Source organism: Antedon bifida, chromosome 9 (genome assembly GCF_963402885.1).
Source record: "Antedon bifida chromosome 9, ecAntBifi1.1, whole genome shotgun sequence".
Taxonomy (NCBI): Eukaryota; Metazoa; Echinodermata; class Crinoidea; order Comatulida; family Antedonidae; genus Antedon; species Antedon bifida.
In genome coordinates, this window is record NC_136234.1 from 13,630,845 (window position 1) to 13,657,223 (window position 26,379).

The 26,379-nt window shown below is 33.5% G+C and overlaps 4 protein-coding genes across 10 annotated transcripts in view; 2 read left to right on the forward strand and 2 right to left on the reverse strand.

Annotated features, from left to right (window-relative positions):
* LOC144852162 (protein YIF1B-A-like) overlaps positions 1-26,379 on the forward strand; it is a 238,405-nt gene that overhangs the window by 99,130 nt on the left and 112,896 nt on the right. The gene's annotated exons all lie outside the window — the stretch shown is intronic.
* On the forward strand, positions 702-2,671 carry LOC144852289 (sphingomyelinase C-like). The gene is made up of 3 exons (XM_078710064.1): positions 702-777; positions 1,152-1,196; positions 1,479-2,671. The coding sequence occupies exons 1-3, from the start codon at positions 702-704 to the stop codon at positions 2,669-2,671; spliced, it is 1,314 nt and encodes a 437-aa protein (XP_078566190.1).
* LOC144852397 (uncharacterized) lies at positions 3,201-21,986 on the reverse strand. 2 transcript variants are annotated; one of them, XM_078710182.1, is made up of 14 exons: positions 21,930-21,986; positions 19,828-20,201; positions 16,321-16,551; positions 15,741-15,844; positions 15,340-15,616; positions 14,763-14,965; positions 12,935-14,457; positions 12,608-12,735; positions 6,818-12,447; positions 6,383-6,631; positions 6,018-6,194; positions 5,675-5,845; positions 4,476-5,354; positions 3,201-4,161 (listed from the first exon to the last, which is right to left on the reverse strand). In XM_078710182.1, exons 2-14 carry the CDS (start codon positions 20,180-20,182, stop codon positions 3,985-3,987), a joined length of 10,104 nt encoding a protein of 3,367 aa, XP_078566308.1. In that variant the 5' UTR covers positions 20,183-20,201; positions 21,930-21,986; the 3' UTR covers positions 3,201-3,984. The 2 variants fall into 2 exon arrangements, with proteins under 2 accessions (XP_078566308.1, XP_078566307.1); XM_078710181.1 differs by having other exon boundaries at positions 21,848-21,971.
* LOC144852141 (signal-induced proliferation-associated 1-like protein 1) overlaps positions 23,219-26,379 on the reverse strand; it is an 83,239-nt gene continuing 80,078 nt past the window's right edge. For 5 of the 6 annotated variants that reach the window (XM_078709878.1, XM_078709877.1, XM_078709876.1 and 2 more), the window contains 3 exons: positions 24,659-26,005; positions 24,594-24,610; positions 23,219-24,513 (listed from right to left, as the gene is read on the reverse strand). In XM_078709878.1, coding sequence (XP_078566004.1) covers positions 25,862-26,005 — 144 coding nt within the window. In that variant the 3' untranslated portion in view covers positions 23,219-24,513; positions 24,594-24,610; positions 24,659-25,861. Of the gene's footprint in view, positions 24,514-24,593; positions 24,627-24,658; positions 26,006-26,379 lie in introns of all 6 variants that reach the window. The other variant, XM_078709875.1, reaches the window with a different exon arrangement.

Genomic DNA, 26,379 nt, shown 5'->3' on the forward strand with positions numbered 1-26,379 from the left:
TAGTTTTGCTTGCTGTTCTAATGTTAGTCAACTGAAACTATTGAAAGGCTGGTTACATAAGCATTACACCAAATTCACATACACATGGCTGTAGTGTAATTAGCCTAATCGCACACAGCATTAAGAAACAAAAAAACTATATATATTTTTTCGGTAAAATCTTATGTAGGAGAATTTTACTAGTTTATTTTTTAGGCGTTTTAGGTATGCACTCTCGGAAAGTCGTTCTAGTTTTGTAGTGCTTTTGGTGTTACAGTGTACCATGAACACGCATAGTCAAAGTGTTTTGAATGAGGGCATACCAAATAATTTTTCTTTCTTTCTCTCGAAGAAAAGTTGCTTGTCTATAGAGAAATTTAAGTTTACCATCAATATAATTAATACTATGGTTTAATAATATCTTTCACCTGAGAGAGTTTCATTAAGTGATACTCCTCACCATTGTCAGATTATTGGACAAGTAATTAAATAACTAATTTCCATTATATCCAACAACACAAACATCTTACGCATTAGCAGTACATAAGGATAAGATGGTAATGTGTGACAAATAATCATCGGGCCTATCAATTATTGATACAAAATTTGACAGATTCGATCAGAGTCCAATCGCCCGACACACACACATCAAACAAAAAACAACTACCGAATACATCACACCCTTTAAATAACTTTGAACTGTAAGTACGTACGGGAACAACATGGCATCTTCTCTGGTCGTACGATTATCTCTTAGTTTAATAATTGCTGGGATCATCTCAGGTAGCGTTTCACAAGGTACGAGTCAAATTAATTTATCATTTTTAGAATATCCATGAGAGTCCAACCGAGTTAGGGACGAGAAAAAAAACCTATCATTGGTCGGTAGCAACTAGTAGCACTGATAAACTCAAAAGTAAAGTGCATTTGCTGCTGCTGTACACCTCCATATCATCTGTACCGTGTTGGCTGCTGAGGATGACACTCTTTAATGCCCATACCAAGGTACAGATTTAATTGTAAAAATATGGACACCAACCACTGGTTATCTGATAATGAAGTTGATACGAGCCATTCGTTGTCTTTTTCTTAATCGTAGTTTCATTTGTTAGGACAGCACACACCACTAAAGCAATCTTTAATGTATTTTCCACTTCTTTCTTCTACTTCAGATTGCGAAGAATCGTCTGTAGGAGACAGACCAAGTGTTTGGGTCGGTAAGTGCAGTTCCAATTACGTGCTAGTATATCTTATAATGTACCGTTGATTATCATCGAATTCAATGTTGTTTGTTGTTTATTTTCCACATAGAAAATATAAATTATACACAAATAAAATATAAGTGTGTAGACGGAGATCCTTTTCTAATGTTTAGAAGGATTCAGGAAAGACTTACTGTATGTTTACGGTACAGTATTGAGTGTAGTATAGAAAAAGCCACAAAGAGAAGAATTGGAGTCCAAGCTACATTTAAATCTAATTCTTTAATTCCATTTCAGATGTAGAATGTAATCGAACCGAAACATCTGTGTGTGACCAATTTGGACTTGAATACATATGTTTCAACGACAACCAATGCAAGACAAATGGTACAAAAAGAGTCATGTGCGCGTCACCAGAAGCAAATTCCCTCGCACCAGCCAAGGACGTGAATGAGATCAGAGTCATCAGTTACAACGTATGGGAACTACGCTATCTGTACTACCAGAGTGGTCAGAGAGAAAGAACATGTCGGATTGTGCGACAGCTGATTAGCCTGCATCCAGAAGTCGATGTAATTTGTTTTAATGAAGTATTTATGGGAGGATGTTTTTCTAATAGCAGTCTTACGATTCGAGACATTTTGACCCAATATGGATTTGTGTACTACACTGAAACCGTTGGTACGCCGACAACAATTTTGAAACCAGAAAACGGTGGAGTTTTTATAGCATCCCGTTGGCCGATTCTCAGAAAAGCACAACATGTTTACGAAAATGCAGCATATTCCACGACTGATTTCTTATCTGGGAAAGGGGCAATGTATGTAGAAATTGAAAAGACTGTCAAAAATATCTCCAGGCGATATCATGTATTAGGAACACATTTACAGGCTCAGGAGAGGTTTGAAACACAGGCGGTGCGTGTAGCACAGGCTAAGGAAATGTACATGTTCAAAAGGCGCCAAAGTATTCCAGCAGACGAACCGGTGATGTATGTTGGAGATCTCAACTGTGATTGGGTAGATACACAAAACCACGCGGAGGATGTCATCAATACATTGCACTCGTCTGAGCCAGAAAGAAGAGGTGAACTCAATTATACGTATGACAGATCATTAAATGACGTGTTTCCAGGAACACCAATAGAAGATACGACGTCACAGTGGCTTGATTACGCCTTGTACAGTAACGAGCATCTGCTACCAGATTCCTCCAATGTTCAGGTCATTCGACCGCTGACGCAACCATTCGAGGTCTGTAGTGTGTCTCTCTTTCCTGGTTATCGCTTTCCGGATGAACAAAGATGTCGAAGAACACGAGTCATGTCGGATCTATCAGATCATTTTCCAGTTCTTGGACATTTTATCTTTCCCGTAGTGTTAGAGGAAACAACAGATGAACCGAACAATGGTATTCAATTCAGAGTTTGTAAAACAATACTAGTGGTGACACTTGTGTTTGCAGCATCTCTAAAATACTTGCAATACTAATTTATACGCTTTGATGTCAATTATAAAAACATCATAATGGCAACAAAGAAAGATTGACGTTTGAAACACGAGGACGTCACGTCACTGTCATATTTGGGCACATCACACTTTAGTTTGACAAAGCTTAAAAGATGGATAGATAAAGTATAAATACATTCACCGTACATTCAAGTATCTATAAAATTCATTTTTTAGATCCATGGCTAAAATATTCGCTTAATGTAATTTCCAAATATTTAGAAACATGTATTAAAGAAGTGCTTAAAATGCAGTTAAGATTGTTTTGAATAAACTTTAGAAATTTGAATGTGAATGTGTTTACAGTGTTTAAATTGAAGTTATGAATAAAACCAGGATAAAGGGAAGAACTTTGACGGAAATGTTTTCAGAAAAGGTGAACTTGAAATATGTTCTCAACAACTCAGCAATGAGATAGATAAAAGTGGTTGAACCGAATATGATTAAAAGAAGAAAAAGAATCTCCAAATGGTGCATTAATTGGTTAGACACTGAAGAATTATAAACAAAATTATACTTTTGCAGTTTTGTTTAATGGGAAAAGTAATCATTATAAACATTGAAACAATGGATGTACAAAAACCACGTTTTAACATTGTGACATTTCAAAAGATATAAGCCAGGGTCAAAGGTCAATTACCAATATAAAAACTACACATCTTTATACAACTGTACATATAAAACAAGTGTACATATAAAGTGGAAACTAAATGTCTACAAAAATTAAATAAAAGTGGAAGTGCATTTAAAGTAAAAGTAATCTGTAAAACAAAATCACTGTATTCATGTTTTTAAAGGTCTAAGATAAAGTACTGTAAAATAATTATCCACATCTAAAAATCAACGAAAAGGTGAACAAAAATACAAACTAAATTGTGTTTATTAATAAATTCGATTTGATTGCAATTCCAAACTACAGTAATGTATTTATCATAAATTAAAAGGTAAAACATAAAAGCTGGTGCAAAAAAAAACAACCAAAATTATTAATTAGATTGTACATAAAATACATTGTTAATGTAAGATTTATAACAGAAATTATAAACCATATTCCCAATAATACTGCAAATTTAACACAAATTCAATTGAATATGTGTAATCGCAATTAAAAAGCATTGCTTTCACTCATTACTAATTATTTTCAATTAATAATTACATCAGGGCATAGTGAAATTTCACTTTTGCCTGCTTACATCAACAATTTAAGTCAACAACCCAAATCCAAACTATATAAAAAGGTGCAATTAAAAATGTTATCTACATGGAATTTTGTATTTACAAACTATGAAAGGTTGTTATTGAATTTTGCAGTTTTCCTCGTTCATTTCGGCAACAGGTTCTTCTGATGCGATTTCAGGTGTGTTGGTAAAGTTCAATGACCTTTGTGGTGGTGCGCTTACTCCTTTCCTGCTTGCTAGTGATTTCAATTCTTTCTTTGGACTGTTAGTTATGGTTGATAGTGCTTCCGGTGCCTGTGCACAAATACAACAAATGTTTATTTCAGTAATAGTATGTATAGAAAGAAATAAATACTTCACCATGCGCATAAACCACTCACCAAAAGATGAGGCTTTTTAAATGCATCACACATGGCATAACAAATATTGGAACTCATGTACAGTAGTATACAAGAATTGAAGGTAAGGGAAGCGTCATATCCAGGTAGCACTGACTTTACAATCAGTGTAAGGTACTTTTACTAAGAAATATTTTCTCCAAAATAACCACAGTTAAAGTGACCAGCAGAAATTACAGATATGGACAAAATATTATCAAGGGTTCTTACCTGTCTAATCATCGAAGCCCTGCTTCTTGTGATTCTCTTTGTCTCCGTAGGCTCTGACTGGTCTTTTATCATCCCAACATTACTCTTGTTACCAACTACGCCTCCTCTAGTTTTCTTTTCTGGTAGACGAGATCGCCGTACTGGTTTCAAAATCGGCATGGGTTCATCATCAGCACTATCCAACTGATTGCGAGAGGATTCAGCGGCATCGATTGCAGACCTCTTGCATGATGAATCTTCATCAGAACTGTCCTTCTTACGTTTGTTAACTTTTGGTTTCTGTACAGCGTTGACGGGAGATACCTCTTTTTTAGTTTCAGAAATCTTTACCCGTCTACTTCTGGTTACCTTTGGCAATATTTCTTCTGGTTCTTTCTTTGCAACATCTGCAATTTTTGTTTCTCTTGGTTTCGGTAAACTGTTTACTGATTCCTTTTCTAATTTCTCGATATGCTTTTGTAATTTGTTAATATCTTCTCCAAGGCGTCTTGCATTGTTGACAGACAACTGCAGCTTTCCTTGTAAAGATTCCTTATCCTTGTTCAATTCTTCTATCTTCTTCTTCTGTTTTTGCACAAGTTTTTCAACCTCTTCTAATTTACCATCATTATTTGTTTTGTCATTCTCTTTTTTATTTTCTAATAGGCTGACTTGATTGCATAATCGTTCTGTCTCGGTTTTCTCGTCAACAAGTTCTGCTCTAAGCTTGGCAACAGTTCCCTCAAGCTTTTCAAGCTCACGTCTTTGTTTTGTGTTAGGCGAACCATCTGCTACAGCAATCTTCAACTTCTGAGACACTAACTTCAAATCTTGATTAGCTTTATCTAATGTTAACTTTGACTGTTCAAACTCACTTTTCAGATCTCCAATTTCATTTGTCTATATGAACAAAATAATTATAATAATAATTATAACTACACACACTTTTCAATTCAGATAAATCTTTTAAAATCTTAATAATACTATTTTAAAAACCAACAAAAGAAAACAAAATACATCCTAAATTTCAAAGTTATCATGGTGAAGAGGACTTGATAAAAACAAATGTTAGGTGTGACATGTGGGTCCATGTTGTCTTTTTCTAGGTTTTTATCTTTGACCTTTTCGTTCTGATAAATTAACTATGTACACATTTGACTGGGTTATTATAATTTTTTTGTATTGAAATTGGTATATGAATCAGACAAGTAATGTCTTACCAGACTAGAGTTCATCTTCTGTAGACTAACAATCTGTTCATTGGCCTCCTTAAGATCTGATGTCTGCTGTAACATTTCTAATTTGGAGGCTTCCTCAGCAACCAACTGCTTTTCATTCTTTTCCAATTGAACATTCAATTTTTCCTCTACGCTATCAATCTCTGATTTCAGCTAAAGTAGATTTTAAAAGTAAATGATTGCAAAATAACTATTGATGGCTAATTAATTACTGTCAAGAAGAAATCATTATGTTCATTATTTTCATATTCTGTCACATAAAATATTATATCCTGTCATTATTATTACTATTATTATCAAGCATTAGTAAATTCAAATGACAAACCTTATCTGTAGCATTCTGTAATACTTGATCAGCTTCCTTTTCATCATCTGCCATTTTCTTTTCCAATGTTTCAATCTGTAACTTATGCGATACTTTCACATCATCAAATTCTTTCTCAAGATGTTTTAAGTTGTTCTCCATTTCTTGCATCTCTTGTTCTTTCAACCCAACAAGCACCTAAACAACAATTGGCATAAGTCAGTTTACAATGCAAAAAAATGGAAACATAGTAATTTTGAATTAGTATTACTGTACACATACAATTCAATGTTAAAATGTTATTGACAAGTAAAGATTAGATGGACTAATTAAAAATAATCTTTTTGATTTGATATAAAAATGGATCTAATTAGATATTACAGTACCTTCTGGGCTTCTAACGCTTCTAAATTTTCTGCCATCTTGAATTCAGCAAGTTGTAAGGCTTTGTTCAAGCTCTCTAATTCACTCTTCAATTCCATATTCAGGGTTTCTATCGATTTCTCAAGTTGATCGTTCTCTTCTTCAAGGGTGGATTTCTGTGACTTTAATGATTGAATTTCTGATTCTAAATCAGTTTGAATGACTTCCAACTCAAGAACACGATCTTCAACAGTTTTTAACTTTAGCGCCACCTGAATAAAAAACAGTAGTAGTTTTACATATTTAGCAAAATTAGTCAATTGAATTTGTTAACAAAAGAGGATGCCAATAGAAAGATAATTCAAGAACTGGTCTTCGGAAGAACTAGACAGAACAGTGAAACAATTGAGCAGCGAAAGTCAGTGAATAGAGAAAATTTACAAGGGATGAAACATTACCTGTTCATAAGAAACTGCCTCTGCTTCCATTTCTGCAATCTTTAACTGGCACTCAGATTTATCACCTTTCAGTTGGTGAATTTCATTTTCTAATTTCTCAACATTCTCCTGCAACAGATCTAATTGCTTTTGTTCTGTTATTTCTACTTCTGCTTCAAGTTCTCTTACTCTTTCTTCTAACGAATATATTTTTGATTTCATAGTTCCTTCATCTTCTAATAGTTTCTTATTATTAGTTTCAAGCTCTTTCTTGAGATCCTTTAAATTTTCAACTTCTTCCAAAGCAGTTAGAGCCTTGTAATCTAATTCTTCTTTTGCCATAATAACGGATTCATAATCTTCAGTAAGCTGTTCTAGACGATCATTTAAAACATCTCGTTCTTTTTCAATTATCTCTAATTTTGACTGAATAACTTCTTTATCTGTTAAAGCATTTTCACAGATGTTTTGATTTTCAATTGTAAGAGTTTTAACTTCATTCTGTAATCTATCATTTTCTTTAGTTGTTTCATTTAGATGCGCCTCTTTCTTTTTTAATTTACCATCATTAATTTCTGCATCTGCAGTCAATTTAGTAATGTGTTGTTCAAGTTCTACTCGTGCCTCCTTCATTTCCTTCTCAGCTATCATCATGGATTCAATATGATCATGTTTTTCTTGCTGAAGTTCTTCAATTCTTTTACAGGCAACACTTAATTTCTCTCTTAGCTCAGACATTTCAGTTTCTAATGATACAATTTTCATTTCACCGTCTTTCACAATAGATGTACTATCCAAACTCTTGTTTTCAAAATCAGCTTTCAGTCCCGTAATAATGCATTCAAGATCATTTGTTCTGTCTTTTTCTTTACTCCAACCATCATTAGTTTCTTCTAATAGATTTTTTATATCTCTAACCTTTTGCATTTCTGCTTCTAAACTGAGTTGATGTTTTTCTTCTAAAGCAATAGTCTGACTTTTTGTGGTGCTGATCTCGGTTGCCAAAGATTGTTCTAACTCTTTGTATTTATGATTTAACTCTGTGATGGCGCTTTCTGAATAACCTGTCTCTCTTGATAGACTTTCCTTTAACTTCTCGATCTCCACTTCTAACAATGCTTTTTCATTTTCATGCTTTTTAACCATTTCTTGCAACTGACAGATTTCATGGCTATATGCTTCTAATTTTGCAATACTTTCTTCTTCTAATTTTGTATTTGCTGTTGTAAATTCTTCAACTTGTTCTTGTATAGATTTCAACTCTTCTTCTTTTTCAACCAGGTCTTGCTTTCTTTGTTTTACATTTTCATTCAGACTTTCATTAGTGCATTTTTCTTCATCAATATTTTGTATCAGTTTTTCTTTTTCATCATTCAATAAGCTTTCTCTTGATTGTAAGGACTCAATCTGCAATTCTAGCTCTACAATTTGATGTTTAAAATGTTCTTCAGACTCAATTAGTCTTTTTTGTACCATATTTAATTCTACAGTACCATCTGAAATTACCTTTTTCAGAGAGACAATTTCTGAATTCAACTCTTCTTTTTCATTACAAGAAGATTCAGATTTATCTTCTAGCTCTTTCTTGATGTCATTCATAATGTTAAGCTCTTCGATAGCCGTTTTAGCTCTATAATCCAACTCTTCTTTTTCCATAATAAGTTCTTCATAATCGTGGGTCACTTTTTCCAAATTATCCTTTAAACTATCTCGTTCTTTCTCCATTTCCTCAAATTTAGACTGTAAAATCTCTTTATCGGTAAGAGCAGATTCAGACACTGTCTTGTTTTCAGATACTAGTGTTACAACTTCATTATCTAATTTATCTTTTTCTCTTACAGTCTCTTCTAGTTGGTGTTCTTTCTCTGCAAGCTTGTTTGCTATCAATTCTAAATCAGTGTTTAGTTTTAGAATATTTTGTTCAAGCTCTGCCCGTGTCTGCTTCATTTCTTTATCAGCTTTCATCATGCCTTCAATTTGATCATGGTTTTCTTGTTGGAGATCTTCAATCTTTTGACAAGCAGTATGCAACTTATCACTTAGATCTACCACTTTAGTTTCCTGTGATAATAACTTGTTTTCATTATCTTCAATGATTGAATCATACTCTGAAATCTTACTCTTTAGTTCAAACATCATTTGTTGTGAACGACTTTCTAGATTATTTGCCCTGTCTTTTTCTCTATTCAAACATTCTTTTGCTTCCTCTAATCGGCCTTCAGCATCTTTCAACTTCAATACTTCTGCCTCCAACATTTCCTGGTACTCTTCTTGTGAAAGGTCTATTTGCCGTTGGAGTTTGGCAATTTCTGTTTTCAATGCTGTCTCCATATTAGCAAAACGTGAGAGTTCATCTGATTTGATTTTAGCAACAGACATTTTTTCAAGTGATAAATTAGATGATAGATCTTCAATTGTCTGCTCAAGCTCTTCAATCTTGCATTTTTGTTCACTGATAACTAAATCATTTTCCTCAGAGTTCTGCTTCAGTTTTTTACTTCCCAATTCGATCTCTGCTTCATAGCTTTCAATTGTTGTTTCTAAGCTGTTAATTTTATCTGAATAGGAGTTTGCTTGTAACTCTTTACCTTCAATGACTGCTTTTAATCGTTTCTCTAATTCCGCAGTATGATCCTTGACTATCTCGAAAGCACCTTTTAATTTATCTATAGCTTCAATGTGCTCAGTCTTCATTACCGACATAGATTCTTGAAGAGAATTTTTTTGAAGACCAACAGACTGAACTTCACTGCTAATGGATAAGATGGAACCAACATATTGCTTTTCTTTCATAGCCAATTCAGTTTGTAAATCAGAAACTAAAGCTTTCAGGGAACTCATTTCTGAACAATTTAGTTGATTATTTTCAATGAGTGATTGATATTTATGTTCAATTTCATCTTTGACAGTTATTAGATCTTGCAAAGAACTGTTTGCTGTTTTAAGCTGAAACTCTAGTTCTTCTTTAGCTTTCAAATTAAGATCATTTTGAGCTCTCAGACTTTCTAGTTTAGCATTTAACTCATCCTTTTCTGTCTCTATATTCTCTAGTTGAGTTTGTAGAGCATCCTTTTCAATTCTTTCTATGTCAGCATCCTTCATATGTCCTGCCAACTTCTCTTTAAGTGTCTCAGTTTCCTGATTATGGTTTTCTTTGATGATGAACAATTCATTCTTCAGATCATTTAAATTGCATTTCTCTTTATTATACAGGTCATTCACCATCTCTTTGTCATTTTTAAGCTCACTAAGTTCCAGTTCCAAGGAATGTGCTTCACATTCAATCTTTACCAAGTTGTCTTTGAGACCCCGTTCTGTCTCTCTCATGATCACCATATCTTTCTCCTGGTCAGTAAGATTTTCTTTAAGCTCTTCAATATAATATTCTTTTTCTGCTATCTTTTCTTCTAAGCATTTAATTTCCTTGTCCATAGATTTTGCCATTGTATCCAGTTTTAATTCAGCATTGGAAATGATATCTTCTTTTTCACTGATCGAAGACTTCTGTGCCTGCAATGTAACCTCTAGTTTTCCAACCTTTTCCAATAAAGCATCAGAGTCAACTACTTTGTCTTCTAAATCCATTTGCACTAGTTCCAGATGGCTTTGTAACTGTTCTTTATTCTCCTTCAAACTATTTATGTGTTGTTGGAGATGAGAAACCTCTTCTCCTTTAGCATTTACTAAATCAGTTGTTTTTTCCAATTTCTCTTCTAGACTGCAGATAAGTTGAGTGGCATCTTCATGTTGTGTTGTTATTTGCATTACTTTTCCTTCCCAGCTTTTATTGATTTCTGAAAATTCTATTTCATTTTGTTGGATAATTTTATCTTTGGCTTCTAATGCTTCAGTCATGTGTTTGTTCTTTTCCTGGAGAGCTTCAATGGTATCATTTGTATCTTCCATGTCCATTTGTAAAACATTAAGTGATCCTTGTAATGATTGCTTCTCATTAGTAAGAGTATCTTTTTCAGAATTTACTTGTTCTATTTCACTGTTTTTAACCTGCAGCATATCTGTGGCCTTTACCAGTTTTGTTGTCAAGCAGGAAATTTCTTCCTGAAGCTTCATATTTTCTTCAGTTAGTTCTTGTATTTTCTTTTCAGCACTTGATTTACAAACATCAATGTCATCAAGCATTTTTCGAAGTTCAGCATCTTTTTGGTTTAACAATTGTACAGATTCTTCCTTGTTCTTGTCTAATGATTCTGTTGCCTGTTCTAGTTCTTTTCTTGTAGAATTCAGAGAGTCGGAGGCAACATCAAGTTGTAGCTGTATATCTTCAACTTCGTCTTTAAGTGTTTGGATTTCCTTGTTAGTTTCAGTAATTAAGTTAATCTTTGTTTCAAGTGTATTAGAAACTTCTAATTTTTCATTTTCGGAAGATGCAAGTTTCTTGACAGACTCTTCTAATGCCGATTGCAAATTCTCTAGGTCCTCTTCTGAATTTTCTAATTTAAATTTCAAACTAACTAGTTCAGACTCTTTTTCCTGGATAATTGCTTCACTTTGACTGACTTTTTCAATAAGGCTTGCCTTTTCTTGTTCAAATTCATTGGCATCTGCATTCAACTTAACAGAAATATCATCAAGACTCTTTTCATAGGCTTCAATGTCATTCTTCAGTGACTGTATCTCTTTATCTTTTGACAATAAATTGTCTGTACCTTGCATCAATTGCTCTTCAATCGTCTTTATTTCATTCTTCAAACTTTCACTCTCTGTTTCTTTTTCTGTCAAGCTTGCTTTTATAGTTTCTAAATCTGTGATGGACTGTTCCAAGTTGGACTTTAATTCGAGGACTTCATTTTCTTTATCACTAATTACTGATTTTAGCTGTTCAAAATCTTGAATTAATGAATCTTGTTGTGTTTTTAAGTCTGAAACTTTTCTTTCATTCATGCAAGATGCATTATCGATTTGCTGTTGAAGGGTAAGAATCTCTTCAGATTGTTTCTCTACCTCTATCCTTTTTGCACAAACTACTTCTTCTAGTCCAGCCACCTTATCTTTTAGATTTTCATTGTCTTGACAAGTGATTTTCGTAACAGTTTCCAGATTCTGTAAATCCTCACCAACTTTTCTAAGCTCTTCTGATGCTTCAGTGATTTCCTTGCCTAACAACTGAATTCTTGATTCTTTTTCTTCAATTACACTATTGTTTTGTTGTTTGACTTCCTTCAGTTTTTCAGTTAGACCCTCCACTTCCTTCTGGGCCGTGGAAAGGTCATCTTGCATTTGCTTAACTTCCATATTCTTTATCTCAAAATCTTCCTGTTTACTTTCTATATTTTTTTTTGCTGCAGCAAGCTTCTCAGTTATTTCTTCATTTTGTAATTTAACAGACATGTGTTCTTTGGTTATTTCATCTAATAACTCTGTTGCTTTTGCTTCTTTCTGAATTGCTGATAGAGCTTCAGCTTTAAGAATAGAGATTTCTTCAGTCAGGTTGCTTATTTGCTGATCTTTCTGAAGAATAACTGCTGAAGTATGCTCAATATTGGACAGTGCCTCTTCTAACTGCTGTTTAATATCTAAAGTTGAATCTTTATGGGCTTGGAATTCTTCAGAAAGTTTTTCCAGAACTTCATTTGACTTCTTCTCTGCTTCAAAAAGTTCAGCTTCTCTCTTCTTTTCGGCTGACAGCAGTTCTGAAATAAAACAATTCATTAATTGATGTGCAAAACTGTAGTTCATTTGAATTTTTATATTTAATGGAATTAAATGGAGAGGCAAAGCTCACACAAACCGTTTTCAAATATGGCAAGTCTGTAAAAAATCAATTTAATTAACTATGGTATTTTAACTTACCTTGTATGTACTGTTCAAGTTTGTGATTGCTTTCTTTTTCTGTTGCAAGATTATCATCTGCCTTTTGAAGCTCATCCTCTTTTTGTAAAAGCGCATTTTTAAGATCTGCACATTCCTCCACTGCAGCACTAGAAATAATAAATGATTATTACAGTAACCATGCACTAACTATTTTTTTTTCAAACGCAATTACAGGACCAATATGCTGTAATTTCATATTTATTAAATTTGAATACATGTACAACCGAGAGACTGTTTATAATTGTGTTAATTGTTGTTTGATTTTTTTATAATTGGTATACACAGTACATATTGATATATTTTTACCTTTTATTCTTGGTAACATCCTGAAGTTCTGTTGTCGCAATCTCCAATCTATCCCGCAGGTGTTGTGACTCTGATGATATAACCTGTAAGCTATCTGTCAAGTCCCTCACTTCTGCTCCTTTTGCATCTGCAAGCTGACACAATTTTTTGTGCTGAGATTCCAGAGCTGAGATTTCAGACACATGCAACGCAATTGTTGCCTTCAGTGGCTCGACACTAGCAACAAGATCTGCTTCTTGTTTCTGTAAAGAACAGACCTTTAAAGATTCCTTTTCCAATGATGATGCAAGTTCTGCCATCTTGTTGTCACTCGCTTCCAACATTTGTTTATATTTCTTTGTTTCTTCTTTTTCCGTATCTACCATTTTCAATGTCTCTTCACATTGTTGCTTCAAAGATGCTTCTTGTTTCTGTAACATATTTGCTCTTTCAATTTCTGTAGCAACAGAATCTTTAAGCTGTAAAACTTTATTCTCATAATCTTCAACCTGGTTCTGATATTCTTTTAGCTTTTCTTTCTCTTTCTTAAGTGTAACTAACAAATCCTGATGTTCTTGCTTAATTTGACACTCTTCCTTCCTCAAGTTTAAAATAGTTTTCGTCATTTCTGCTGATGACTCTTGTAGGTCGGCAAGTTTATTTTCTTTTTCTTCTACTTTACTTTCTAATTTGTTAACCATCTCTTTTTCTTTCTTTACTGTATTTAACACATCTTGATGGTTCTGTTTTAAAGATGTTATTTCTTCATGCAGTGACCGGCTATCCTTCTCTCGCTTTTGTGTTTCCTCTTTTAGAGCTTCTTTTTCCATTGTTGCAGTTTCAAACTTTAAAGTAAGCTCTCCAACTTCACGTTCATGCTTCTTTGAGAGATTTTCAGCAGACGATAACTTTTTCTGGAGATCAGCACATTGAATTTTAACATTTTCAAGCATGTTGCTTAATTCTTTTACTTTCCCTTCATATTTCACTTCCATTGATTCCATAGCAGTTTCCTTTTCTGATTGTTTTCTTCGTAAGTCATTGGAAATTCCTTCACTCTGAGAAAGATCTTGTTTCAGTTTTTTCAACTGATCTTCGAAGTTGGTCAATTTGAATGTACTCTGTTCAAGCTTGGAAACTAACATATCCTTCTCTTTAGAAAGGTCTGATATCTTCTTGTTTAACTGACTTTCTGTTGTTTCGTTAGACCTCATTGTTTGCTCTGCTGCATTAATCTTCGATTTTAGATCACTAACTTCATGGTCGGTCTTGCTACTCTTGGCTTGGAGTCTCTCAAGCTGGCTCTGGTAAGTGTTACGATCATTTGTCAAGTGGTTGATCTCTTGTTGCATCTTGTTCTTGGTATCATTCAATTGCTTCTCAAGTAAAGAGTTAGCCTGCACTTGCTCAGATATCTCCTGTTTATGCGATTTTTCTTTTTCTTTCAGCTTATGATCCAAAGATTGCCGAACAGCTTCTGCGTTGTGGCGCTGACATTCTAATTCTTGTCCAATCTGTTTAATCTTCTTCTCAGCTTCTGCAAGCTAGAAATAAAAGTAATTCCTTAATACATAACTGACACATACAAACAATATGACTGCGGTCAGACATTGTTATATGATGAGAAATAAAAAAGAGATTTAATCAAAGCTCGTGTTTTCGCAGCCATACCAAAATTATTAGATAATTAATAATACCTTCAGGTCAAGAGCTAAAAATTGTTGATAGTTTAATAGCATTTTATAATAAAAATGTATGTTTGTACAGGAATACATTGAAGAACTCTTGAATAGTGTTGTTATTTATTTGGTGGTATTTTAAAAGAGATTTATATTTATAGAGCAGGTACCTTAGTATTAGCATCCTCAGTTTTTGACTTTTCGGTGTTGCCTTCTTCAACCAGCTTCTTTATCTTTTGCTCTCTTTGAACCATCTCTTTCTTGGAATCTTCTAACTGAATTTGAAGTTCTTGAAGCTGACTTTTAAAATTGTCAATGTCTTTGGTCTTTGTCTGCACTTGAAGTTCTAGTTTATGACTAGAAGATTTTAATTCTGAAACAAAATAGATCATTTATAATATACAGTTAAAATGTCATAAAGCACTTTGATGTTAATTCTATCAATTTAATACAGTTAATGTTTTTGGTGTTGCCTAATCAAAATGATTAAAGTATATAATAAAGCAAGTTAAAACAGCAACAATCTACACACAAAAAAATGTTATTCTTGCAAAAAAAAACAAAAAAAATAATATAAGCTAAATTATATGCATAGGTAACTTAGTAACAGTAAGCTAGGTAGATGTCCAAATAAATTCCAATTATTATCTACATGTACCACCCACTCATATTAACTATTAGTTTATCCACACATTTGAGTGGCTTTCTCAACACGATATGAATGCGAACACAAATTAAGAAACATACCCTCTTTTTCTTTTTCCAGTTTCTCTACAAGGCGTTTCAATTCAGCATCATTCCCACTTGACTTCACTACGGCCTGATCCATTAATCCACCTGGTGTAAATGAAAACAAATTCCCTCCCAAAAGGTCAACCACTGGTGCTTTTACTGGTTGCGGGTCAAATGACAACAAGTCAGTTGGCTGTTTCTTTGGAGGTGGATCAAGAGACAGTAGATCCACGATTGGTTCAGGGGCACCAAATGATAGCAGATCATTTGGCCTTGAGTTTGATTTGTCAACCTTAAAAGATATAAGAAAGACACATTTTAATCCTCAATACACAAAATTAGAGAAAACGTATAATGTAATTCTCCAAGAAAGAATGTATAATACTAGAAGATATTAAAAGACTTTTGGATACTACCTTATTTTTGTATGTTTTTATTTCATTCTTTAGCCTTTCATTTTCTGTTTCCATGCTCATAAGTCGTTTGCGTATACTCTTTTCATCATCTTCTGAACAACTCTCTAAAAAAAATACAGTTTCAATCTTAAATTTTGTGCATTCCATTATCTACTTTTAATTATTCACCTATTATTTGTGGATTACTTTTTTTTTTAACTTTCAGTTTTTAACAATCAGCAGACTGCCTCAAAGTGCTTATAAAATAAAAATGTGATTGAAAGAGAAAACAGAATGAATTGCAAAGAACTAAAAACGTGTGTTTTTAAAAGGGTTGTAAAAACTTTGATTGAAGGTGATTGGTAAGACTTTTCCACAGTTTATAAGCTAGATGTACTAGTAGTCAACCAATTTTTTACAGGCTGAAGTTCTAGTTCAAGAAGTTATTAAAAAGAAAATTATTCTAGTGAGAAAGCTTGTGACTATTCAATGCACAGTAAAACCTGTTAAACAAATGTTTCTTGCTTGATAGTTTGTCCAATAATAGTAATATTTAATTTTAATCAATTTTTACAAAATTGCTGACATCAAAGTAACAAACCTCTAGAAGAAGCACTATAGGACCTTGTACCACCAAGTCTGTCAACTTCATTCTGTAACTTCTTCAGTTGACCTTCAAGAGACCTGTTCTTCTCAGAGTAATTAGTTATCTGGTGTTTCTGCTGTGTGCAATTTTCTTGCAGACGGCTATAATCTGATTGTATACGTTCCAGTTTTGATAAGACATCCAAGTGATCTGCCTGAGCTCTCTCAAGTTCACCTTTGATTTGACCTTGAATATAAAATATATATATATATAAAAAAAATAAATTTAAGTAGAATAAGTCAGTTATCTTTGGGCTGATTATTTACAGTAGGTATTAAAATAATTTAGAAAAAGCCAATGGCATACGGACAAGTCAATCTACAGAGCCTACTGGCCCAGGGTTCTCGCCACGGTGGTCGGCGACGTCCACCTCTCTGAATTTCCAACCACCACTTTCATGCTGCCGACCACCACCATATTTACGCACGTAGATCGTAGTTTATTGTTATTATAATTATCTATGCGTCGATCGTAGGGTGGTTCGTAGAGTTAATCAATATCATCGCCTTTAGAAAAAGCATGGACAATGCAAATTAACAATGTACTGTTCACAAATTAAAATCGGCGCCACCTTAAAATCCTACCTAGGCTAGGAGATGACACATTTTGTAGCCGCCCTATGCAATGGTTACCTTAATTTAGCCGAACGAGACGACATCGTGGGCCGAATTGACATCGGAGTCGAGTCAAGTTTCGGCAGCCTCTAGACTTACGCTATTAATTTAATCCTACCTACGTCAACATAAAAAAATATATGCAAAATCAATATATTCCATGTTAAAGCAGGGTTCCGGGTTTAAAATGAATAGTAAAAAATATAATTGTTTGTCTCTTGAACGGTAAAAGTCTCACTTATTATAAGCGAGCGGTGAAGCAGAACGAAGGCTGTGATGTGAAGCCAAAATTGCAAGTGCAGCTACGGCGATATGACACTGTGTTACAGAATAGGAAAATTTGTGAAATGGTCGATCTTCCGACGACTTGTTATCATTAACCATATCAATTACTTTTGTAAAATAATGCTTATCTGATGTAATTTTAGTCGGTCTTCCCATTTATAAAGTCAATTTTCTATGAAAATTTATCACAATTGTGTAAAATCATTTGGAGATTCAGTTTACGTTTGCCGATTTTCGCACTGACTTAGTAAAAAGCCTTCAAATCAATGAAGCGTAACGTCTGTACATTCCTGCTGAGCGAGACAATACATGTGCTCTCTCGTCACGTCGTAAGCAGATACAGTATACAATACCAAACTGGTTGGGTCGAGTATACCCCGTCTATAATCACAACATGAACGATGTACAGTATTTGATTGAAGGTCGGCTCGACCTACCGGAATGGTATAGATAATATAGCTCGAATGAGAGAGTTGGAATATTTGTAAACATAAGTACTGCTAATTTTAACAAGTGTAGCCTATAGTAAAAGGCCTGGTAGTATCAATTCGCATAGGGTCTACTACACTAGCTACAGTAGCTCAATTTTTAACTGGGCCGGACCGGCTAGGTCTACTTGCTTGATGCAGTATCCGCTTTTTTGGCCTAGGTCTACTTAGACGATCGCGACACCATACGTGCGGACGACGATCGGACCTTGTTTTGCCTCAATATTTACAGCCGATTTTGTAGAACATTTTAGGTTTATATTGTTTAGGAGTTTGGTTGTTAGGATGGGTTTGGAATCCACTGAGTTTTGTTATTTATTGGCCAATCGTCTAGTAGGCTAGCTAGGCCCATGGGCCCCAAATGTTTTTTATTTATTTATTTATTTATTTTAACCATATTTAATGAGGGTGATCCATCCAGCATTTGCTGATCATTTGGGACCCTCAGAACAGATACTGTACAATATACAAAATACAACAAAAACAGAAAAGTAAAAAAAACAAAAACCAAAAAATAAAATTAATTACATAAGACTAAAAAACTGAATAAGAAAATTTGAATAGAAAATAATCAAAAAATTAAATTAAGCAAAAATATATCATATATATATACATATATAAATATTTAGATCTACTATTTTACAATTTAAAATCTGGAAAAGGATTACATAGTTTTGAGAAAAGTCATAAGTCTAGTTTTGAAAGAGGAAAAGGATAAGGAATTGCGGATAGATAGAGGAAGATCATTGTAGAAATGAGGGGCCTTGTAGCTGAAGGAGAGTTTGAAAATATCAAGAGAGGGTTTAGGAATGTGAAGATTTCCTTTTGAGATTTGACGAGTAGTCATCCTCCCATTGGCAATAATTTTAGTGAGGAGATGGCATAAGCCTTGAGGAGCAAGAAGATTCAGGGTTTTGAAAGTAAGACAACCAAGTTGGTAGTGGAGTCTTTTCTGAAGAGGAATGGTATGGGCTAGTTTAAAGTGATCATCAGAGAGGTGTGACATAGGATGAAGTTTGAGAATAATGCGTAAAGCTCTGTTTTGGATTTTTTTGTTTTAACGTAGCCATCCATCATGGCATGGAATCCCTAGTCAGAATGGCTCTCACCCATAAAAAAAAATGATTTAGGCTAGTACGTGAAGCCGATAATACGATCTGTACTATAGAGGTATAAAAATAGTATAATTTATGACTCCATGATCTGTACTAATTTTGTATTTCATTAAATGTCAAATAAATATATGCTACTGTTATTATTACACTTTAGGCCTAGCTTAGAAAATCTACAAAAAATTTATTTCACAATGATCGGGTGGTCGTCGTTTGACAAGGGAGAGAGATATGTAAATTAGTTGACAAACACAACGTACATGACGTCGCGAGTTCAGAATCCACTGATGACGTGATTTTGTGAATATCTCATGAATATTAATGAGCTTCCCTAAGCTGCTGAAAAACAGACTTTCCATGAATTTACCCTAAAATGTATATGAAATTTAATTTTTTTAATTTCTGGTTATTACTTCTTCATTCTGACATGTCTATATTGTTATGTGCGACGTGTGGGTGGGAACAGTTAATTTAGAGAGAGTATCACGTTTCATGTCACACAAAATCTAGGGACACGATCTTTGTCGCGTTTCCAGGCCTGCCATATAACCAAAAAAAAAATCTAGGTCTGCGCGATCGATGTTCTGATACTATATTATGGCCGACCACCACTCATGACATGCTAGTGAGAACCCTGGCTAGTGGGCCAATGGGCTTGTTTGAAAATATAATTTGTGGGCAACTAAAATACACTGGGACACACCTAATTTTCACAATACAGAGTAGAACTCAGGGTGTCCTCAGCATTGCAGTCAAGTCATGGTATTAAAACAAATTTTTCCCCTTAATACTGTAGGGTGTCCCAAGAGGGGTTCTACTTTATTTAAACATTTAGAAATCAAATCATGAAAAAATGTCATCTTAATTTAATACTCATACTGTATGTGAATATTATAAATTGCATGAAAAAATATCAATGAAAATATTGTTCAAAATTATTGTGATTAAAAGAAAACATCTTACCCGTTTTGTGAGCTTCCGAGGTGAGTGAAGATTTCGAATGCGACAACTGCCCTTCAATGCAGGCAATTCGTGTCTCTTTTGAATGCAATTCGTGTTGCAGCTTCTCGCGCTTGTTCTCAAGATCACGGCATTGCTCAAGAAGAGTCTGATTTTCACGAGCAAGATTAGTGTTGGTTGACTTTTCCTCTTCAGTCTTTCTCACTTGCTTCTTGTACGCTCCATCTAATGAATCTAACTGGAAGAGCTTTTGTTTATGCTCTTTTTTTAACCTGTCTAAGTTGGATTCAAGCTCTTGTACCTTTTTAAGTGCCTTGTGGGAAAGGCCATCTTTCCATTCGTCATCTACCCAACTCATCTTTTCAATTATTTAGTGTCTTTAAAATAATAAGAAAAAAAGATGAATGATTGGCCTAGGCTTTCAAGAATAATTGAAATTGTTCTGGTTCTTTCAATATTGAACACCACCACAGTACCACACCATGCCTTACTTAGGCCTAGGCTAGGCCCTAGTCTTACATTACAACAATTATTATTAAAAAGAAATGTTCAATTTAGGCTAGCCTACGTTCAAACCTTTCTTTGCCCATTTGGTAGGTACCTGCAACTTATGGTGACACGCCCCTTTTTGATGTCGCCAAAAAAGTGTGACCTGATATTCAGATCGCGCTGAAGGTCCTTTTTTAAAAAAATCTTTAAAATTACTTCTGGTTGGATAATGATGACATTATTGGTACCAAAATGTCAACAGGGAGTTGTTCTACTGCTGGGAATGTTTTTTTTCTTTTTTCTGATGTTTATTTCATGAGTTACAACGATTCAAAAATATACCTCATCAAAACACGTCTTTTTTTCATAAAAAGTGAGTTAGTCCATTATTTTCATGTTTCAGTCCATATACTACATGCTATTACGATTATTTTGACATAAGTTTTGTGTATATTGATAGATGTTACAATGGAATTTTTAGATGTTGAAATTTTGTATTTTTCCACATGTTTACCTAGGCCTAGCATAGCATAGGATGTAGTGTTACGCAGGGATGTATCTCCCTGGTTAAAGAATAGGCCTTTGACGGTCTATGTCGACTCCTTTGTATACATAATATTCACTCTAAATCACTCTAAATATGTTTTAAAAAGTAGGAAATAAAATAAAACAATGTTTGATTTATAACATTCAATTATGTTTTGGTACTAAAGTTGTTAGAATACAGCGATTTTAAAAGATTGCAAATAAATATTTTTTATTAATAACAATAACCCGTATGAATATTAGTACGCTAGGTTGTCAGTTTACAATGCGGCCAATCAGAGTGCGTGTTTTTACCCAAGCTGGTGTAGATTTGGGTGTGCAAGTATAGTATGTTTGTGAATATCAATTCGACTGAAAGACAATTTGTAATAATTGTCAGAGGGTAGGGAAAAAGTTGTTATAACGTAAATGGGTTTGGTTGTTGTTGAGAAGAGGTAGATTCATGTTTGGAAAAATAATAAATTTAAATAATAATTTTCAAACAATTTTTAAGAATATTGCACTTCATTGCCACACTTTTTTTTTCTTATGCATTGAAATGCCTATACTGATTTTTTATGAAAAAAAAACATTAAAAAAATTATAAAAAATTACCATGTTGACGAATTTTAATTATTTTTGTGTTATTAAATTTCTATTTTTTTTCTTCATTTTTTGATGTATGACTCGATCTGTTTCAATAAGTTTGAATTTTCATGTTAGGTACCTACATTTGGTGAATTTAAAATAGGCCTAGGCTAGGCCTATGGTGTGCTTATTAACTTCAGCATATACCGTTACCGCCTAGCCTAGACAATCATAGTTGACTAGGCCTAGATTTGAATAAAGCTTAGGCCTAGGAGCCTAGGTTGGGGCAAGCCTAGAGAGAGGAGGCTAGGCCTAGGCTCAGCTCAGTCTCTCCTCTCTCTAACTCGGCGGCCTCTCTCTCTCGCTTTGTAGCCTAAATTAATGGTGTAGGCCTACTAAAAATACAATATAAGATACTTACTACTATTATTATACTAAAATGTTACAAATGTCTAGCCTAAAGCTAGAATTTGTTATCTGTTTTCATACAATTTGAAACCTACTTCTGTCGCGTCCGTTAGTGGTAGATGAACTTTAAAATTGCCGCAACGGCCAGTCAGTGTAGTGTAGAACAATTTTGATTGGTCGAGGTGTATTGAAGCGTGGTAGAAAAGCCGTCAAGTGGAACAGCCAGAAATCAATAAACGGTGTAATTTAAAAATATCTTCACCTATTTTATTAACGTTCAATTTAATGTATAAACCTATTCTTTTAACTATACAACGTTTTATTATATATACATTCAAATATTTTAATTGTTTCTATTATATACTATATTATCAAATAAATAACTATATTTTAATTTTTAATTATTTATATTATTATTTTTATCATAAACACTATTAATAACAGTAATCATAATCAATGACTGAAACGATATTATCATTTATACAACGAACAGCCACAATTAGCTTGCAGGAATATTACGAAAACCAACAACATAAATTTTAAATGGATCTTGCACGTGATAAGATCAAACAAACCTGTAAAAATCCTCACTTTCCATTCTACCAAGCCAAATAAATAAAATCCATCCTGCAACGTGTAATAGACAGAAGTGGAATTGAAAGATCGCAGTTCCTCAAAGATGGGTTCAACTACAAAACATAACCAGCCTATTAGTGGCAATGATTCGCTGTTGGTCTGGAATGAAATAAAGAAATGAAGAAATAATGGTCTAGTGGGATGCAGGAATGATATTGTTTTGAGCATCAACATGCAGTGTCCGAAAGCGCTAACTGTATACAGTCAATAGCCACCGTATGTAATCTAGAACCACGGTTACAAGGACCAGAACCAGTTCCAGTAATCATCAATATTTTATTGTTTCAAACTCACTCATAAAAAATAATACGCTTTGATAAAAACTTGCTAATGTTTATGGTTTTTTAATATCTCATATAAAATTAACTTTCATTCGAACAAATAATAGTCTGAATACAAGTTAAACAAAGTGAATAATACAAATACTATATTATATAAACAATGTATCCCTTTATGTAAACAACAAAATAACACAATCGCTATAAATAACAACTTAAAACCTCCTTGACAAAGATGAAATATACTTAAAATCAATTATATATGGAGGTGTACCTAAATTCCCAACCTTATAATTCCAAGGTGTTTTTAAAATAAAAAATCAAATAATATAATTAATAAAAATTGTAAATAAAATCATTTATTCAGCAGTTTTTGTTAAAATATGATTAACACTCACAATATTTAGATTTAAATTTACAGCCTATATTTAACCTAACTTTGTTTTAAAAAAATGTTTTTTCTTCGAATACGAATAATAATAAGAAACCTGGAAAACTGGGAAAATTTCTTAAAATGTATCTGTACATATTTACAAGTTTATATAAAATATAGCACAATAAGTAAACACTTCAGTGTTCCGCATCTCATCTCTTTTTATCTTTCCAACAACTATTTTTTAAATTTAATTTTTATTTATAAAACGACAGTACTTCAAAATCAAACGTGAATAAAGATTTGATTTATGAAAAAAAATGTAAACAAAACTAAGATAACTGTTTACTATATTGCAGACAGACAACATACATATCGTAGCTTTGTACAACTTATATTTAACACATTTAACTAAAAAATATACATTAACAGCATTCTATAGGTAAAGTCTCTACGTTTCAAACATAGTTTACTTTTTAAATTAATTTAATTAAATAACTATTAGTCCATAATAATTAATTTAAATATTTTCTAAATTCTTAATGTATTAAAGTTAGAACTATGGGCTTCTTCTCAACTAAAGGTTTTTTATATTAATTTAATGACATTCAACAAGCATAGATATATTTAATAGAAAACATCTATGGTGATGACAACAATTTATATTAGATAACTTTAAACAATATCAAGCATTGTATATATAGCTTCACAAATTTTGGAAGATATAGGAGATGTTAAAGTAGGATGAGGTTGTAACAAACAGGGAAGAAGGTATGTAAGCTCAGCCCCAGGCGTGAGGTGATAACCTTAGCCCCAGGGGCAGGGCGGAATTAAGGCAACTTAGTCATACCCTTAAGGGTGTGGGTGAAGGCATTATGGAATTCACAGACAGATACCATAATATTGTACTACCATCTAATCAAAATCAATCAAACACAACCAGAATCTACTTTATAATCTATTTAAAAAAATCATAAAAAGTTATCACAATCTACAACAAAAATATTTTATACAGTACTTATTATTATGTACATAACATAAGAATACATACATGTATTTTTTATTGATTATTTCAATTTAATTTACTTCTGCCATGAACTAGTATTGTTCAGACAGTTTTTTTCTAAATATTGTTGGGTGTTAAATCACATCTTTAAAATGGCAAACAATTAGTTTGTTGCAGACAATGGAAATATAACATTGTTCATGTGAAAAACAATGTACGTCATTGTTTTAGGTAGTATAAAAGGTGTGAAAATGACAATAGCACACACAGTATACAATGGAAAAGTTATCAATGATAAGATTTGGTATTACTACTGCAGTATGGAGACTATGGAGAAATAAATACAGTCAACTCTACAAATATCAGAAACCATTGGGCTTAGACACCTTTGGGCTTGGACACCCTTGGGCTTGGACACCTTTGGGCTAAGATACCCTTGGGCTTGGACACCCTTGGGCTTAGACACCCTTGGGCTTGGACACCCTTGGGCTTTGGACACCTTTGGGCTAAGACACTCTTGGGCTTGGACACCTTTGGGCTAAGACACACTTTGGCTGAACTAATAAGATCTGGATTTCTAGAAAGCATGTTTCTAATGGTAAAAAAGAATTTGGGAACCTTCTGGAGAGAACCTTCAAGAAAAGTTTGATTGTGGGGGAGTTTCCGATATTCAGAAAATCCAGTATTGGGAAAGTTGACTGTTTTCTCCAATTCAATATACATTTCCAAAGTAACATCCAGATGAAGACAATTCATGGTAAGGATTAAGACATGCAGAAAATAGTTCATCTTTATAAAAACACATTAGGAAGACAGGCATAGTCATTATTTGCATTCAAAATAGAATGGAAACCTGATTAAGTTGACATTTTGTGCAAAGTTAAAATATTCTCATTTAAATAAATATATATCATCAAACGAAAAAGCCTCAAAAAGTAATTCTTGGTTTCAAATGATTACACATTATGTTATGTTATAAGATGAAGGTTTTATTTATGTTATTTAAATATATATTAATAAATCACTATGACAATTAAAAATATCTATTGATGATTTGATTTAATTTAAAGTTTTCCGTTCTAATCAATTAAGTAACTTTGAAAAATAGTATGGAAACTTTATTTTGCATTATCTATTTTACTGTCAAACTTTACAACATGATATTCTAATTGAAGTAAACTGGATGTATTCGTGTGTAGTGTAGCTTGTTGTGGGTGATACACTAGGTATTACAGTAGAACATCTATTAAGGGGACAGCTTCAGGAACCAACGGGTTCCCTTACTTGGGATGTCCTCCGAATGGGGGTTGGTAGAATTGTACCCTTAATATGAGTGTCCCATATGAGGGGTTCTACTGTGTTCCAAAACCTAATTTGACAGGAAGTAGGTTCTGGAGTAAAGCTCTGTCTACAAAAAAGGTGTGATGTGCCCAAATATGGTAGTGATGTGATGTCATCATGTCCATATATGGGCACATCACATAAAGTTTGGTAGTGTGGACAGAGCTTTAAACCCCTTTCTCAGTATGTGATATACACTGAATATATTTCTGCAAATATCCTTTTACAATCTGAAACTATGTAAAATTTGCTTATAGTATTGGTAAACCATCTTGATAGCTTTCATCCATATCATTCTATCATCTAAAATCTTTCCATTTTCAAAATTATTCTGTTAATTTGTCAATAAATCTTCCAATAAATATTACTATCAGTGAATAATTGTTCAATTCTTTATTGTCGATCAATTGAGTTGAAGAACCACTCGGTGAATTTTCTCAGCTGCGTTGAAGCGGTTTGAGATTCCTCTTGCAGTCGCATGTTGTCTTGACGTAGCTTTTCAATCTGATCTTCTAAACTTTGCTTCTCACTACGTTCCTGTAAAAATGGCAAAAAGAAATGAATAAATACAATGAAAATCTCAACTAGATGAAGAATGATCTATCAAGTGGTGACTATGTTTCTAAGATATGATTTTATTTTTTTGTTAGAATAGAAATATACAATGTTTTAGTTTTTGATGTATATATCTTCTCGAATAAGGACTTAAAAACTATGAGCACTCACTGGTTAAACCCAAGGGCCCCAGAGCATGAGCAGTCCAATGCAACTACCCAGTGTTGGAGGGCCCCTTAGTGCTAAACCAGGGCCTTTTCCCCCTGCATTATTCCACTGCTGTGTACACTTTAAAGAAAACAGTACATCTTTCAGAGGAGAAGTGGGGGGTAACCCTGGTATATATTTTCCATAGC